The 17,653-nt window shown below is 41.2% G+C and overlaps 2 protein-coding genes across 4 annotated transcripts; both read right to left on the bottom strand.

The window, feature by feature from the left end:
• Positions 1-736: 736 nt before the first annotated feature.
• smyd1b (SET and MYND domain containing 1b) lies at positions 737-9,222 on the bottom strand. Of its 2 annotated transcripts, XM_030418145.1 has the most exons (10): positions 8,939-9,222; positions 7,045-7,221; positions 6,674-6,887; positions 5,701-5,831; positions 5,455-5,493; positions 3,798-3,993; positions 2,817-2,909; positions 2,548-2,711; positions 2,288-2,456; positions 737-1,384 (listed from the first exon to the last, which is right to left on the bottom strand). In XM_030418145.1, exons 1-10 carry the CDS (start codon positions 9,058-9,060, stop codon positions 1,220-1,222), a joined length of 1,470 nt encoding a protein of 489 aa, XP_030274005.1. In that variant the 5' UTR covers positions 9,061-9,222; the 3' UTR covers positions 737-1,219. The 2 variants fall into 2 exon arrangements, with proteins under 2 accessions (XP_030274005.1, XP_030274006.1); XM_030418146.1 differs by lacking the exon at positions 5,455-5,493.
• A 1,702-nt stretch (positions 9,223-10,924) lies between these two features.
• sprb (sepiapterin reductase b) lies at positions 10,925-17,649 on the bottom strand. Of its 2 annotated transcripts, none has more exons than XM_030417220.1 (5): positions 17,509-17,649; positions 12,330-12,429; positions 12,024-12,252; positions 11,647-11,934; positions 10,925-11,394 (listed from the first exon to the last, which is right to left on the bottom strand). In XM_030417220.1, the coding sequence occupies exons 1-5, from the start codon at positions 17,559-17,561 to the stop codon at positions 11,240-11,242; spliced, it is 825 nt and encodes a 274-aa protein (XP_030273080.1). In that variant the 5' UTR covers positions 17,562-17,649; the 3' UTR covers positions 10,925-11,239. The 2 variants fall into 2 exon arrangements, with proteins under 2 accessions (XP_030273080.1, XP_030273081.1); XM_030417221.1 differs by lacking the exon at positions 17,509-17,649 and adding an exon at positions 15,054-15,064.
• Between the last annotated feature and the right edge of the window lie 4 nt (positions 17,650-17,653).

Below are 17,653 nucleotides of genomic sequence, written 5' to 3' on the forward strand. Positions count from 1 at the left end.
ACTTTAAGTGTGTTACTGGACCATTGTGAGGCCACAGAATGTATTTGGACTTGAGAACCGACTAAAGGATGGACGGGACGGAACTGATTGCATAATGAACAGGAGCTGAAAAGGGCTTTTATCAATTTTCAGGGCTAAAAGGGTACATGGGTGATCACTAGTCTCCTCTGCTGCTGCAAATCTTGTATCAGGGTTGAGCAGATGTGAACAGCAGGGGGAGTGTTTGCCCCACAGCAGCTCTATGGAGGGAGTTAAGATCAGCAGCTGGCCACAAATGCAAAACTGTGGCTGCAGATTTGGTATTTAGCTGTTGTGTCAATACTTGAGTTTGTCGTCATTGGACATTAACAAATCATAGCTGTAGGTCTGTGGCTTGTGAAAAGGTTCATCCAGGACAGACTTCGAATGTCAAGACACTTTGAGGCCATGTTGCACCTAAATGTATGGTGTTGACATGGAAGATATTGAATGCAAAACACTTTAAACATTGTATTTTGTGTAGAATAACTTTGGCTTTTAAAAAAAAAATAATAATTGCACTAGTACAAAGGATGTCTGTAGTCACATTGAAAAGGAAGTACAAGAGACTAAATATCTTACAAATATTGCAAAACTATCATTTAACATATCTGTGCAGGCAACAATTAATCAGCTGGTGGCATAATTGGAAAGTTCATACCCCGTGTGTAGTAGCAAAGTTAAATATTATCAGTGAAAGTCTTGTACTATATTTGAGTATCACTTGCACATTTATTGCCAGAAATCTTCAAGTTGTATATTTACGAATATACTGTAAACTATGGGACAATCTGATATTCAGCCTTTTTCAGAATCAGAATTGGTGCTTTACTTAAAAGGTAAATGCACTCATTTGGCTCTTGGGCAGCAGGTTATCTTCAAAGTAACCAGTTACTGAAGTCAGTGATTTGACTATAAAGTAGCAGAATATGGAAATCAAGTGGAGTACAATGAGCTGCAGGTGCATAATGTTTGCACTGCATGTTTTAAATAAAACTAAACATCTCTGAGATTATGACCAGTTTATATAGTTTCTTGGTTAATTGAAAACAAAATGCGCAAGTTGTGACACATTTTTAATGAAAAGTGGAACTACAAAAGAAAATGACCGTGTGACTAAATGAGTGGACTCGCACACCAACACTCAGAACACTGGTAATGGTAAACAATAGGGAGGGTCTTCTTGATTGAATGACTGCGGCTACTTCTTCCGGTGGAAGAGGTTCTTGATGCCCTCCTCCACACCCTTGGGTTCGTGCAACATGGTCATTGGCTTGTTCTTCAGAGCAGCGTCTCTCATACTGTGGTAAACGTACTCGTTCTGCTTGAACATCCTCAGCTCCATCTCTGTCTGCATGCGCATCGCCTGTGGAAACATCAGGAGGGGAACGTCGGCGCTTAAAATGTTCACCCATGAATTTGTCACAGCAAATAAGGCCTGACTTTGTACCAGCACATTTTCAGTAATCTGAAATAATATAGACAAAATTGAATAAAATCTGAATTTAAGATAAACATGTTTTCACCTGTAGAGTCTCCAGCTAAAATGCTAATCTATCAGCCATACTATAGCTCGTAAAACTTTATTTACTGACTCGAACAGAAATTTAGCCAAAAACACTATCTTAACAGGGCCAAACAAAAGCATAGCCACACCCAGGTGCACTAGTGTACAGATTTTCAGATTTAAGACGGCTTGAAATAATTTAAGAGCAACAACAGCAAGTCAAGAACATAAGAGACATTGACGCTAAACTTGTTTGCAAACACAAGCTCATGATTCAGTTGGAGTTGTTTATGGCCACCAGACAAATGTCAGCTCAATATTTACCCTTTACTTCACTATTTACTTTTCAGCTCTGTGTTTGAGAGTATGGCTCATTAGCTGCTAAATGCTTCACTATGTTCACCAGCCAGTCTGTAACTGTATCTGCTGCTTGATGCTGATCTGCCTTTGAAAACAGCGGCCTGCTTTAAATGATGCTGTGAAGGTGGTGAGAGTGAACCAGAGCAGTAAAGTTCTGACAGGTAAAAACGGGAAGCTGAACAGACCTGCAGATTTGGGAGAAAATAATCTGTGTAGTCATCACCAAAATCGACCCCATTTACACTGTCACGTTGTTGTTTTTATTAAATGGTTATATTTGCATTCTGGAAATGAGTAGCATTTAAACCTGGCTGCTGGGGACAAACTATTTCTCGACTACAGAAATTTAAAGTTGGCAAAGCCGTAGAAAAACTTGTCAGACAGAGGTTATAGGGTGTTTACCTCCAGATCCTTGGTGATGGGGTGCGTTGGCCCGTGGCTGACCATGAGAATGGCGTAGGCCTTGCATACCATGGCGTGGCCGATCTCAATCAGCCCGGCCTGCCAGTGATTCACTCCTGCTCGCATGGCAGCCATACCGAGAGCAGCATTGTTGGGGTGGTACAGTTTCCTGTCGGCGGGGGGGGGGGAGAGTTTATTCATTTGAGTGTTTTTATGAAGATTTTCACACTTGAGAGGATATGACGTGGTTTTGCGCTTACACGTATCCATCCACCATTTTGCGGGCGTACTCTGCCGCGTCTTCAAAGTACTGCAGGTAGGCTTGCACCTCACTTAATGTGCTCCACAACCTCAGCAGGTAGATGTGAGTGTCGGCAAGAACCGGCTCTGTTTTGGTGATGCTGTCCCTGCAGATCTTGACCACCTGAAGAGACAGAAAAAGACCTTTAAAAAAACATTAAAGTAGCACAGTGCGTTGAGCAACTCAGTCTGGTTTGTTTTTAGGGTCGTAGGCCATTTGATTTATTACCTCATGGTAGTCGGCTCTTATTCGAGCCTTTTCTATCTTCTCCAGCATTTCAAAAAGATAATCTGTGGCCTCTTTCACCTGCTCCGGCGAAGGCTACGAGTTCAAGATGGGAGAGACAATAATCACATTTTTTTTAATGAGAGAGTTTCAATAAATACACCACAGATCAGGTTTTAACACGCAGTGAAAGACTTTTAAAGACAACAACACCCGTCACCTTTACTCAGTCGATTAAGGTGAAGGCCTGATTATTTTTATCTTAAGAAGACCTTTACCCTGCTGAGGGGAGCCCTGTCCAAGAGTTGAATGTTTACTTCCCAAAGTAAAAGAAAACAACCTAATATTTACCAAATAGTATTAAAGACAATTCTTAGGAGTTATGGTTGTTATTAGACAGCCAAATCTGGCACAAGGTGGTTATCTGATTATGGTCAGTGTGACAAATTTCAGTAATAAACTCCATAAACTTTTCCCGTACACATGCTATTTATAACTCCTGACCCACACCCACAGTCACACAGCAAAACTGGTAAGCGTCACTCTGTCAGAGGTGTAATGTCTTACGGTTAAGATAACGACACACTGTCATTAAAGGTCATGAATTATCTCGCTTTTTATGGTGTGTTGAGCATTTATTTACACATCTCAGACCATAAATGATAATCGTAGGCAGGAAGCTGAATGTAGATGACATCATGCGGTGTAAGATGGATCAGCTGTTAATTCATCTTGCGTGGTAAAACACTGCAATACTGTTGAGTAATTGAAGTAATTAAGAGATTGAAGTTCACGCCAGTGTTTCCTACGCACACACATAAAGTCCGTTGGGAGTTATCTCGGCTTAAAAATAGTCGCAGTGGCTCGGCTCCTCATGTTTCCCGTCGCTCCTTATCATCCAGCACTAAATGCAGTGAGAGGGCTTAGTCCTTTCTCTGCCCAGTGCAAATATACATCACATATATTCTCTCAATAGAGACAAACCTTGACTCCATCCACTTCCCTTCCCGCCAACTTCAAGTCATCCTTGATTTTGTCCCTGCAGTGCTCACACGTGCAGTCAAAGAAGTATTGTGTCTTCAGCAGTCTTTGTCTCTCCTCTGACAGGTTCAAGTAGTCCACGTACGAGACCGTCAGCTCCTCTCCCTCCTCGATCTTACCGAGAGAACGCAGCTCGATCCTGGGGAAGAGAGACGCGGTTAAAGAAAGGCAGACGTGCAGAAACACACACGACGATCGACTTGTTCACTCTTTCGTTTGTAGTTTTAGATGAATGGTGAAACCCTGTTCCAGAGTGTTTCTTTCAGTTCGGTCAATCCAGTGGAAGGATTGAAGGAGTGGATTGTTAATATGTATCAGAGAGATTATTTCACACTTAAGCCAATATTCAGATCATTCATTTCGTGAATTTAATTTCCTTTTTCTGAGCCCCTGGTTGCTGTCAACAGCCTTCCTCAGTGATCCTATCACATCTGACAGCTCTAAGTTCAGGTGGGAACACCCCCAAGACACATCAAGGACCCATTTGAGATCCTGTCCCTCAGACCACAGTCAGAGGTGGTCTGGGCTGCATGTGAACACATGTGAGCTACTTTGTTGCAACTTTCCCAGACTCGCTTACAGAATTTCTGTAAATCGCAGCATCAGGAGAAACTTCATAAACTTGTCAAATGCTGTCGACTAAACATTATAAACTATTTGGACCTTCAGAAAATGTTATACATGATATTTCTTTTCATTCACAAGATATTCCTGTCTTTGCGTATAAAACATTGTGTCCGTGATGTATGTGCTTATTTGCACAAGTGCTCCCTCTAGATGCATGTTGAGACACATGTTAGTGCCAGGTGTGAAGTGAGTTACTTCAGGCTGTCCACCTGTGATCTGATGTCTCCAGACGGATGTTCACACCAGGAGAGAATTCCTACCGAAAAGAATATTTTGTACGTGTCTGGACCATTTGAAGGTAATATTTTCTTAAATTTGTAGCTCACTTGACTTACTTCTGTCTTATTTCTTAATTTTACAGACACGCAAAGCACAATTTGTGATTTCTCTCTACATGTAAAAAATGTGTGACAAACCGATCCACACAAAAATATAACAAAGAAAATCAATAATAACAATATAAATCTTAAATATGAAATAATCTTGGCTTTGTAGCTTTAAAAACACAATACTGAAATGGAGATTTTGTTTTGGCTTGGTGTCATGTGGTGTTAAAGGTGAACTAATCTGTGTCGTTTGATGGACAGGCACACAGCGTGATCACACATGGAAAAACACACAAAGTGACCGGTGGTGGCACGCAAGTGAATCTTTGTGTGGACTTGATGGATGGTTAGATAAAGGTTGAAAAATGAGCATTGGGCAGGTGAAGAAAAGAGGGGAAAAAAAACATACCAGCCTTTTGTTATGGTCAATAAGCTCAGTTAAGTTAGAGCATTCAAGAAAGCATGTGGACATCTGATGTGAAGGGTCACATCATGCCTACAGTGCAAAAGGGTACTACGGACAAAGACTTAATGTTCTACGACGGGTGGAGTGGGAGGGAGGAGGGCGGTTATGTGTGGTGACATGTTGATGAAACAGTCTAAATAGTGATCTAATGAATAGAAAGGCTCAGGTTGAGGTAACGCACCTCTGTTGAGAATGATACAAAGTATTCACAGCCGATTGACTGAAAGACAAACAGGAAGCAGATTTACACCAACCCTAACACACATACACACACACACACATCTGCAACAGCACAGATACACACAAACTCCAAAAAACAACTTTAAATCACGTTAGAGTAAAAAAAAAACAACAACTTCTAAATGCAAACAAAATGTCAAAGTCATTGAAGAGAACTTCCAAAAAAAGTGTTTTTTGTTTTACTTACTTGCCGTGGTTGAGGATCACGGTGCAGTTTGGCCAACAGTCATGATTCACGAGACACAAATTTGGGAAAAGCCCGACTCCGACTGCCTGAAGGCCCCTCTGGTCGCTCACAGTGAAACCGTTACAGTTAACCTGAGAGAAAGAGGCGACATACTCAGGTTCACACAGAGCTTTGACAGTTTAGACCTCACATGAATCTTTTTTGGTTTCATACAAAACAAATTAAGAATTTCACAAAACTGTTATTAGCATTTTTTTCACTATTTGCTTTGATGTCTCCTCTCATTTCTTTGAGGGTCAAACGACAAATAGAAGCGTGTGTGTCTTTTGCACTGTGGATGCTGAGGACTGATTATGGTGTAAAATTATAACACATGCAGTACACAATAAACTATGGCTAAGCCACAGCCCACAACAAGCGCAGGGTTATTCTTTGTTCATAAGATAACAGATGTGGTCAGCATGTAAAATCACAATGTAATGCAGCCGATGGACTGATTATATCGCTAACCAGCTAGAATAGCCTATAAGTCACGCCTAGTCAACTACTCTTTGAGAAGGGCCATGTTTCCCTCAAGGCGTTAAAACATGGCACGTTTTTCCTCTGCTTTGTTTATTCATTTTCACAACTGGAACCAGAAACAGATTTATAAAAATATGGGGAAAAAGTAGAAAAGAAGTAGGTTTTCCTAAAGCCCTAAAATCCCCTGAGACGCCCTTTAATGTCAAAGTAGCCTCATCCAACCAAAATAAAGTTGCTACTGTATTAGAAATAATCACAAGATAGTCCTGAGGGGACTCAAGATGATAAACATGATATTAAATGTATTGGTTTTTTTGCCAATATTTGAATGTCACAATTAGTGCTTCTAAGAAAACAGCTGCTGATTTTTTACAGTTTTAAAATGCAATCACGTAGTGTCAGAAAAAAAAACACGTGATGGCCAATCAAAGGACAACACATATTAACGCACCACGCCAAAAATATGGGAGACTTCTTCAATCCTGTGCTGCTTGCTGGACCGGGGCCAGTAGTCCACAAAATTGTGGATGTCCACTTTGAAGTCCTTCAGATCATCCTCTTCCATGTCCTGGATGTGGTCCTCCAGCTCATCCAGCGTGGTCAGCTGCATGTCAGACACCACGCTCCCCTCCTTGTCGAGGCGCCACAAGAGGCGGGCCACCAAACTGACCACACGAAAGAACAGTGAAGAAGAAGAAGGAGACGTGACTTTGAGGGGCCCCAAAAAGATCATTCACAAGATTAAGTCAAAGAAATGATTGACACATCATGTCTGTGTTGAACTCAGCAACCTCTCTCCATTTACTCATCACTTCCACTAACCGGATGCTCTCATTCGGTGCTTTGCCAAAAGCTTTGATGGCACTGCATTCCTGCTTGTGTTCAGCCCAGCCGGCACGCTGGCAAGTTCGGTCACAGTAATGAGCAAATTTGCACTGGCCGCACCTCTGTAGCTTTGGTTGACTGCGGAAACAGCTGTGGCAAATGCGCTCTGCTAGACTGCAGGAGAAGAGAAGAGACAGAAGAATGGAAGACGTCATGATACGTACGTTACAGCACATGCATACTGTAGATACAATAGACAGGGATGACCCAGATGACCAAGGGGGAGCCTACTTCTGCACTTACCCAGGGGTGTGTAAAAAGAGTGTGGAGTAGCTCGACTAATTAGAAAAAAACACACACAAAAAAACAACAATTTGAAGAAAAACAAAATGTCCACCTAATGAGTTAAGAGCAGCCTAACAGCTGAACACTGTGGTGCAAGTTGACGTCACTTTAATTAATAAAGGTGTGTGAGATAAAAAGTTTGAACAACACTTCAAGTTTTTAGTTTACTCCACTTGGTAGTTTGGGGGCAATCAGTTTGCTCACTTTTATTAAGTAAAGTCACTTTGTCAATTTGAATTTGTTCAAACTTTTTAGCTCATACAACTTAAATTTAATGGGCTAATTCACTTGGTAATTTTAGCAATTTTCTTGTAATTTTTCATAGAATAGTTAACTTTTGAATTTTAACAGCACAGTGGATATTTTTAAGGAGACAATTTTCTCTGCTGGAGCGACAAAAAAGGTTGGAGAAACCGGCGACAGACCATAAGAACGGAGTTGTCCCAACATAAAACCTAAAGAAACGTGAGAATAAACATAACATAAACATACGTTGAGCGTTCATTCGGCTGATCAAGTTTGTATAAATGGTTGAAACAAGATGCAATTAGTAGGCTCCAAATGTGGACTTGACTAGGCTGACCTCAACATTGACTGATCAATTAGGCTATATGAGAAAATGTTGTGTTCCAATTTAAAATCATTTTTTTAAAAATGCATTTGGATCTTGACAGGTGATATCAATGAATTGGTACCTGAGCACATCTGAGCTGAGGGGGTAAAACTTAAAAAAAAAAGGTTCAGAACAACTGACCAAAGAGACAGCTGTCCAACAGAGAGTTGCCTGAGTGTTGACCAAATGTCCTGAAAAAATGCATTAATATCTCCATATTCATATGTATTGTTATCAGTTTAAAGCCAATGTTTCAGATGAGCATTAAAGGTTATTCCTTTTATTTTAGATTATATCGTGTCCTCACAAAACACATTACTGTAAACCATCTCACAGTCAGGTCAGTTGTAAAAAGCTTTAGTAATAGGCAGAATAAGGCTCGTCAGTTTTATGAAAAACGCATTCAGTGTAGGTTACTCCTAACTTTCTTTTGGACTTTACAACTTGCTGTTTCCACAAATTTTGTCAAAAGATCCCGTAAAAGTCATAACTCAGAAACCCGCGGAAAATCTGACGGTAAATTTAAAAAAGCATTGCTGTCTGGAAGACTAACTGTGTCTGTCACATTTTAGTCTCACACGGTTTTAGGTTAGTTATTAGACAGGGGGAACTTTGTTTCTGGGTGTTTCAGATGAGGTTTGCCATCATGCAGGTTCTTACGTGTTACCAGCAGCAGCTGCCATCGCTGCAGGCACACACTGACGTGTAATCACATCAACATGACAAAGTACCGCATGCTAGAGAACACTATTGTCATTGTTAAAACAAAATCAAGACTGCATGACCTTTAAAAAAGGGCGGACGGCGTGAAGAATCTCAATTTCTTATGGAAAATTATATTGTTAGAATACCCAGATGTCCCCAGAATGACAACATCTGAAGACATCTCCCACCGTTGAGCGTCCCCCATCACAATTTCCATCATTACTCTACCTGTCAAACACGACAGCTGCGAGACTGGGCTCAGAAAATATCACATCTCCTGCCCAGAACTCTTTGGTGGCCTTCAGACCCCTCCCCTTCCCAGGTGAGTCAAATATTGCCATGTTCTCCATGGTAGCTGCGCTGGTTCCTGAGATGCTGGTGAACAGCGATGATCAGCGGTGAGTGGGTGACAGAGGAGTGTTTGAGGAGGCACACAGGAGCTAAATACAGCGATAGCGAAGTTGAGGAACTCGTAGACCAATCCTCGCCCTCTGTGTTCTTCAATGACAACTGCACATTCCACACCCGCGGGACTAAAATAGCCAGCCGCTTCTTGAACCGTACCAACAGGTCCAAAGAACGGGTTGGTGGTGACTTGTCTCATTAGTCCACTGAGGAATAAAATGTGTCGAAAGGACCCCGCTGTCATGAAAACCAGCGACCTTGTCAGAAAGCGACACATCTGAAACTTGTTGGAACTTGTTGAGCATCTTGTTTTTTTGTTTTTTTTTTTATTCTACAGGCGATTTATTTTTGCTTTTACGCCTGTTAGCTGACAGAAAGTCCCCCCAGCCCCCGACCCTGAATTGGTAGGGGCCCAGAGACCATGAGGGTTATTTTTGGCCCTCAGTTGGTGCTGCCTGTCAGGAGTGTGTGGTGACGCTAGACAGCTGCGAGAAGTCTGATCTCTACAGTTCTGGTCCTTTCTCAAACTGTCTCTGTAAGTTATGACACAACTTTAAAAAAAATCATTGCTTTCAAACACACACACACACACACACACACACATACACACTATGGAGCTTCAGAGTCACCAGAATGGAGGTCAGAGCCCAAAACATGAGTGGACAACCAGGTTTGGATCCCCACAGCATGCTACGAAGAAGGATGAACACACACAAATACACGTATAAACGCTAAAACGTCCCTCAAATGTGAGCGCACATCCTCAACATTTACATTCAAATTTCTTCAGAGAGTATTAGCCAGAATATCTTGCTAATCCTTAGATTTCAAGGCTTTAAATTGTATTCTCAGCCATGCCCGGTACCCAGATTACGCAATCTACACTATTGTTTTCCAGTGTGTGGCATTTAGTGGCATGTAGCCGTGTGGTCGCAACCAGCTGAGCTCCCCTCGTCTCACCCTTCCCAACGGTGGCTGCTGGAAACGTGATAGGGCCCTCTCTAGATTCTTATTTTCAGGTGCTTTTACACTAATAAAAACATCATCTAAATATTTGCTCCATTTCTGCCCCTAAATCTTCTAAATCTGACACACAGGACCTGTAAATGACCACAATGACTAGAAAAAAAGTCAAATAGTTGTGATTACAGATTTAACGGGTTACATGGGTGCTGAGTAAAGTGATCAGATAAGATGTGTGTGTACATGGGCCAAATTAAGTAAGTAGTGGTTCCGCTAGCTGTGAAGCATTTAAATCTGCTGGAAACATAACAGAAGAAGAATTTAAGATGGATCCACAAAGTGTCCTGGGAGCAATATTTGTGTTTCTGGTTTCGGTGTATCTTTTCAAACGCTCAATTGACCAGCTTGATGTTTTGAACCTCTCAACTATCAAGGCATTAAAAAACACTGTTGTATTAAACGTGGACCAGTTCTGTTTTGTTGCCACCATGTTTCTGTTCCTCCTGGAAGCAGCTTCACCTCATGTTACCCCTATGTGAAGCAAATACGCACAGGAAGAACATGTTTATCCCAACCGGAGACAAGCGATCAGATTAAGCGTTTGAATAATCGAATGTTTACACTGCCCCTCTTGATCAGATCGAAAATGAGTTTAGCCTGAGCCAGATAGGATTCGCCTGTTCTGATTGAGGTGCATGATGTTCTTTTTTCTTTTTCATTGTGAGTGTGCTATTATTCCGATTAGTAGTGGAATATTAGGCTAATAAAAGATCTGTGTTGTGTTAATAAACACTTGGAATTCAGAAGTCTTGCAACTTTATAATTGGGTTAAAGATGTCCGTTTAATGAGTGCTAAAGAGTTGCTTTACATCGGCAACGAACAATAAACTAGACAAGTAAAAGGAATAAACAGCAAAAGCAACAGGTTTGACATACAGCAACATGAAGCAGCGACATTTATTTACAAACCAACATCACAGATTAAATACATGAACAATATCACAGCAACTGAGCAGTTTTTTATGCACAATAATTTTCTGTGCTCCCTTTGTTCTAATCAAATCCGTCCTTAATTCTTTCATTTGATCGGAGCAGCCAAGAGCATGGGTCTTTATACCTACAGGAAGCAATAAGTAACTTCTTAACTCTCTCATATTGGTATCACACTGAGAAGAAGTCGATGTGTGTCCCTGAGGCGAAGTCGTCGTCCAGAAGCAGCTTCATCAGTTTGACTGCAGAGTCCTTGCAGGGAAACGGATGATTGTCGACGCCTGTCATCCTCAGAATGTCCTTCTGCATTCCTGTGTCCAAAGGACCTGTCGGACACCAGGAGTTTTACTGTAAAACTGGAAAATTAACTGGAAAATTGTCACGTTGCCTTTTTCGCTTTATATCACATGCATTCAGTGTTGTCAAATATGGAGATCCATCATATCCGTTTTTTTCACTCTATATCACATGCATTCAGTGTTGTCAAATATGGAGATCCATCCTATCCGTTTTCCTTGCTCAAGACATGTATATCTGTTTAAATACCTCTAATCATTATACAAAGTTGTGGTAAATACCTGGAGAGTAGCTGAGGACTCTGACATTTGGCTCTCCCACTGCCAGCACACTGAACATCATCTTTCTGGCTGCTTTGGCAGTGCAGTACAGCACCCAGGACGGTAACGCCTCTGTTGCGAACACTGAGGAGAGGTTCACCACAGTCCATCGCAGGCCCGGTCTGCGCGGGAAAACCTGCAGCATTCCTGCGGTCAGCACCAGAGCCGAGCTAATATTGAGGGACATGTAGGAGTTCACCACATCCAGGTCAGTGAAACTTGAAAACTGGGAGATGTCACCCAAAGAGGCTGGAAGCAGAGAGAGACATTAGAGATCTGTATACAAAATCGGCTGTAAGTAGGACAGATTTCAACAAAGACGGCAATTGAGTGCTCACCAGCGTTGTTGATGAGAAGCACATGATCATTTTCTTTTTCAGACTCCAGCCTTGCTACTCTGACAGCTTCATTCACCCCCTTTTGCGTGCTCAGATCAGCCACTATGCAGTTAACCAACAGCTGCTGCTCCACAGCAAAGCCCTTCAGCTCTTCCTTTAGCTCTTGCAGGAGAGTCTCAGATCGAGCTACCAGCAGGAGGACAGAGCCAGGTTTCAGCCAGCAGCACACCTGGGTGGACACAAGATATTTGTTTGTTTGCTTGTCTTTTTTCTTATCTAATTATTTTCCCTAAGTTGATCACTTACTTGGTGTGCCAGTGCCCGTCCAAATCCTTTGGATGCTCCTGTGATGATACAGATGCACCGGCCCAGAGTCCTGCCATCTGTAGGGATAACGTCTGTCATCCTGTCAGACATTCACAAAGGATCCGAAGAAACGAGTGAGGGAGAGGATTACAGCTAAAGTGAGATGAGATGACAAAGAGTCCCCCTCTGACGAAGATGTGAAAGATGTGAACAGTGGGCTGCTCTTATAACCCGGCATGCATGCATTTCATAATCAATTTTCAGGCATGAAAGGAAAACGGGCGGGGGTAAACGAATGAGTGTCAGATTGGTTGCATATTGTATGTAATTTAATTGTGTGCTCATATAATCACAAATGATCCACGAAAGTTCAAAACCAGAGACCCCGATTAATATTTCTTATTAAAATGTCTGTTTTTAAAATCCATTTTGACAAGCATTACTTAGTAAAACTCTGATCAGGCACGTTATAAAAAGCTATTTCTAAATAACAAACAATTATTTACAGTTTTCAATAAACCACTTGGAAAGAAATCTAATTGTGGGAGAACGGCACACTTTAGTCCATACATTATTAAGATAGCAAGTTGTGTGCTTGCCGTGTCAAAACAATGATACTGCAACAATGTATGTGTGATCACAGATAAAACTTCAGAGATGAGTGGGTTTTTTTTGTAGATAAACTATGGTTTTGAAAGATCTTTTGTGGAAGTGAAATAAAACTCCTTCATGTATGTCTAATAACCAGTATGAGTAAAGATCACTACCTGTGTTTATAATACTCTCCATCATAAACATAAGATTACACATACATTACACATGTGTAATGTATGTGTAATCTTCTGTTTGTCTGTTTATTGTGTGTTTTTTATACCTGGACCTCGAGTCTGTTAATAAAGATAATAATAATAGCTCGTGCCTCTCAGTTTTAAACATTTACAGATAATTAGCTGTGCTCTGATGACAACAAAGTTAACCTTTAAATCAGCTGGCAGCACATGGCAAAATATCAGTCCTAAGGCACAAAATAATCAAGTGACCCGAGACTTGAGTTCCTGGAGTGCTGATCATCTGACATGCACCCTACAGGATGTTGTAAGAGATGCAATAAAAAGTGTAGGCCTGTCAATCACACGCTCATTAACCCCAAACAAATCAAATGTAGGCCCCTGGTGTCTAATTTAGCTCAGCTGGATGGCGCCCCCCACTGGCCAGAGGGAGCCAGAGAATCCCTGGAGACCTTGAGCCATGAAGCCTCCACCAAGCTAACAGAGGCACTGCAGCTGTGAAAGTACAGGCTGCCAGGAAATAGACACCACCGCCCCCTCATGGCTGGCAAGGCAAATGTCTCAGAGGACAGGCCTCCTCTTTAGAAAGTTGCCAGTTTAATGGCATAAAAACATTACGTTGGCCTGAAAGAGTCATCTAGACCTGTTCAAATAGAGAAGTTTTGACTTGAGCATAAAAATTCATATTTGGGCAGCTAGAGCAACTGTAGAGCAACTACCCTATCCTACGTTTGTGTATCCTACATGCAACCTATCATGTGATCACTCAATACCAGTGGTGGGAGAAGAACTTGGATCCTTCATTTAAAGGGTAATTCCACACATTTAACATATCAAAGTGTGTTTACAGGTCATGTGGAGCACTGCCGCATATGTGAACAAAGGAATACAAAGCCGGTTATTTTCTTTAGGGACTAATCAGAGTTCTGATTGTTTGGGCTGTAAATACTCTGAAAACAGTAATAAATGCGGTCTCAACTGCTCCAGAGAGACTCCTTAAGAGTCCTGCTGCTCCTCTGTTCTACTCAGTACTAAATAACATTCATCTTCTGACCCAGTACTTGTAAGTCGAAGCGGGTGGTTTATTTATTTTAAGCGCAGGGGTCCACATGTAATCAAAATGTATTCCAAAATTTCAAATACAGCCAAGTGCACTATTCTAATCACAGGAGCTTCAGTTTCTTAAAGGTAAAATGCATCACAACATAAATGAAGCAATAAAATGCAAAAATTAGCATTTCCACTAAAATCGTCATCACATTGCAATCTGAGAAATTATTTCAAGATGATGTTATTTTACATGTTCAGCCCCATAGCTTATTTACATTTTACTGTACCTGTTCTCTTGCTAAAGCGCTGACACTGCACGCACTTTTCACTTGTAATACAAGAACACTAAACCAAGCAAATTATTTGGTTCCATTTGTGTGTTAGGACCTGGCAAAGATGAGGACTCAGTTGCAGACAGGGAACGATTAACGCAGGCTTTTATTCTGAAACTCTTGGTACTCTCTTCAGACAGAGTGATAACATAATGGCTATAAACTTTAGACTCGTCTGTACAGACGAGGAACAGACAAACAAAACAAACGTGGCACAAGACACAAAACAATAAACAGAAAATCGCTCCCGATGGAGGAAAGGGCAAAAAGCAAACTCTACACTGATCTGAACAAACAACAGTCTATGAAATGTTACACAAAAGAAAATCGCTCACGAGGAGGAGAAGACATAAGGCTATAAACAGAAATTACACTACACAGAGCTAAGAAAACCACAAATCAAAACGCTCCAAGAGGAGGAAAAAGCAAAGCACTATGAAATTAAACTAGCTTCTCAAAAGGAACAAGCTGACCAAAAACTTTAGCAAAACAAAATTCACTCTTCTTCAGAGGGGTACAAAGAAAACAGAAATTCAAGCAGGGCAATACTTAACAACAACTTTGACAAGACTGTGGAAGATGGCTGGAGGTACACGATATATACACATGAGGGAGGGTGACACAGGTGGACACAATCAGGGAATCAGGGGAGACATCAGACCAGTGACACAGGAGGAAGGGCAAGTGACCTGAAACGAGAGGAGGATTAGATTTTCAACATAAAACAGGAAGTTCGCCAGACAAAACCCCAAAACAGGACATCCCTCACCGCGGTGTGACATTGTGCTTCTCCTAAGTCGACAAACCTGCCATGAACACCCACATTTTTAAATCTTGAACCACTAAACTGCCCGTTGTAATCTCCCTAAATAACACTCATTACTGTGACAGGTGTAAAAATAGCAATTTTTTCCAAAAGAAGAAAACGAATTCCAAAATTTAAAGACTATTGTTGCCATCCTACTTTAGTGTTGTTACTTTGTGAGCTTTGTGCTAGATGTCCCTCTCCAATCCTGCTGGGAGCACACTGGTGATCATTTACCTCGCCACCACAGCCGGAAAGAAAAGGAGGAGCAAAACAGCAAATTGAGCTGCTAGTACTTATAATACAAACATATGTAAAATGCAAATACTGAAAGACAACACAACAAACAGCAGAAAGAACATGAAAGACCTTGAGCTTTGGTGTAGTTTTGCAGTATTGTTTTGTCCTCTTGTCTAGTTGTGGTGGTTTATTAAACAGTATTAGAGGTGAAAAAAATTCCAAGAGCAGGTAAAAACATTTAAACCAAGAATGAAGTTGAGATATTCCTTCCAAAATGACACAAAGCTGTAATTAAGTGATAAGTGATCCATGAAAATGATCAGGAACAAGAGCTCCACAACACAGGATTAAAAAAAAACATTTAGTGAAAGAAAAACAATCTCAGAACACTTTCAGGGTAAATATAAAGGGAAAAAATGAGACTGGGGAAAGGGAAACTGCTGCCTAACAAAGGGTCAAGCAGGCCACACAGACATATAATAGAGCACAGACAGAACAGGAAGCATCGAGGATGTACAAAGTAAACATGACGAGCAGTCACAGTGTGCAACACGACACAACTGAGGAGTGACATATCTGTTACAGACAGCTGAAGAAGTGTGTTGAATCAGTATGAGACGGATCCTCCTTTTGATTGTACACAAAAATGAGGTCGGCCTGCCTTGAGCTGAGTTACATGACTCTTTGGCTGAGTTGTGTAACCACAACCAAGTCAGTGAATGAACTGAAATCAGCCCAAAACCAGACAACCAAATATGATTATAAGTTTTATTATAGCTAGAGTAGGGCCAGACTGGAAATCAGTCAACCCCGTATTACACAGTGCATAAATTCATATAAGTATATAAATTATTTACTTGTAATTTCTTCACCTAAGCACAAATATTGCCAGAAAATTACTTCTGATACATAAATACATTTACCATCTGATAGTTTAAACCTTAAAGTTCTAGTCGCATGGGTGACTTCCACTTTTAGCAAAGTCATATTTGAGCACAATATCTTTACTTTCATTCTAGTACGACTTTTTATGATACTTTTGACAACACTACAGATTATTTCATGAGACCAAACCCATCTTCCATCACAGACTGCATGTTGATCTCACTACCTTACAGCTGCTGTAATCAATACTATTATAATAGCTCAAACAACCAGGTCCAAGCAATAAACACCCAACTCTGCTGGTACCTGCAGCTCTATGGAGCAACTTTCATCTCATTGTGTTGGTTTTATAGCTCGCACTAATGTTTTAGCAAGAAACTGCTAGCTGCTAGCACCAAACAGCAGACAAAGCTTTCAACTAGCTGGTTGTTAAGCAATTGAAGAGGCAGCTATTTATCTCAGGAAGGAGGTGTTGGAGACCAAAACAGAGCTAAAAGAGTTCAATACATTGTAGTTTCTGGTTTTGGTAGACAGAAAACTAAAAGGAATGATGACGTTGCTCTGTGTCTGCCGGATGTTTGGATTTTGAATGACATTTTCAGTGTCTTGCCCAAGGGTACTTTGATGTAGACAAAAACAAACTAACAAAAAAAAACATCCTGCTTTCATTTTTTTCCCTCACCACTAGCCCTAATAATCTTCCATATGGTCGGGCTTGTGCACCCGCTGATGCTTTCAGCTGAGCTGAGTAGCTACGGCTTGGAATTTGGCTTGGAAAAAGGGTTTGAATATTGTCTTTTTCAAATCATGTTTGATCTTTGGATTTCGGAGACTTTGATTACACCAGACAAGCTGGACAGAGCCAGTTCAAAACGAGTCCCCATCTACTTCAGCTGTTTATGAAGACTGATGCGACGCCGTTTAGCCGTTAAGCTCCAGAAAATGTTTTGTGGACCCTGAAACCTCACCTGACTTTCTGCCTGAGTGGGTAATGAGTGAATATTGATTTTTATATTTTGGATGAACTTATCCTTTAACATGCTGCAGGCTGAAAATAAAAAAGATGCATCCAGCATCACCTGATGTTGCCATATAGCGTCTCATCCACCTCCATCCCGCAGGGGGTCTGCATGCGACTGTATAGGCTTTTCCCCCGAGGGAGAGCGCTGGAATAAAGCCAAAAGGGGGCGTTTGTCTCATGCAGCCGGAGGGGCGGGGCCAGAG

The sequence above is a fragment of the Sparus aurata genome, chromosome 5 (assembly GCF_900880675.1).
Source record: "Sparus aurata chromosome 5, fSpaAur1.1, whole genome shotgun sequence".
NCBI classification, from domain to species: domain Eukaryota; kingdom Metazoa; phylum Chordata; class Actinopteri; order Spariformes; family Sparidae; genus Sparus; species Sparus aurata.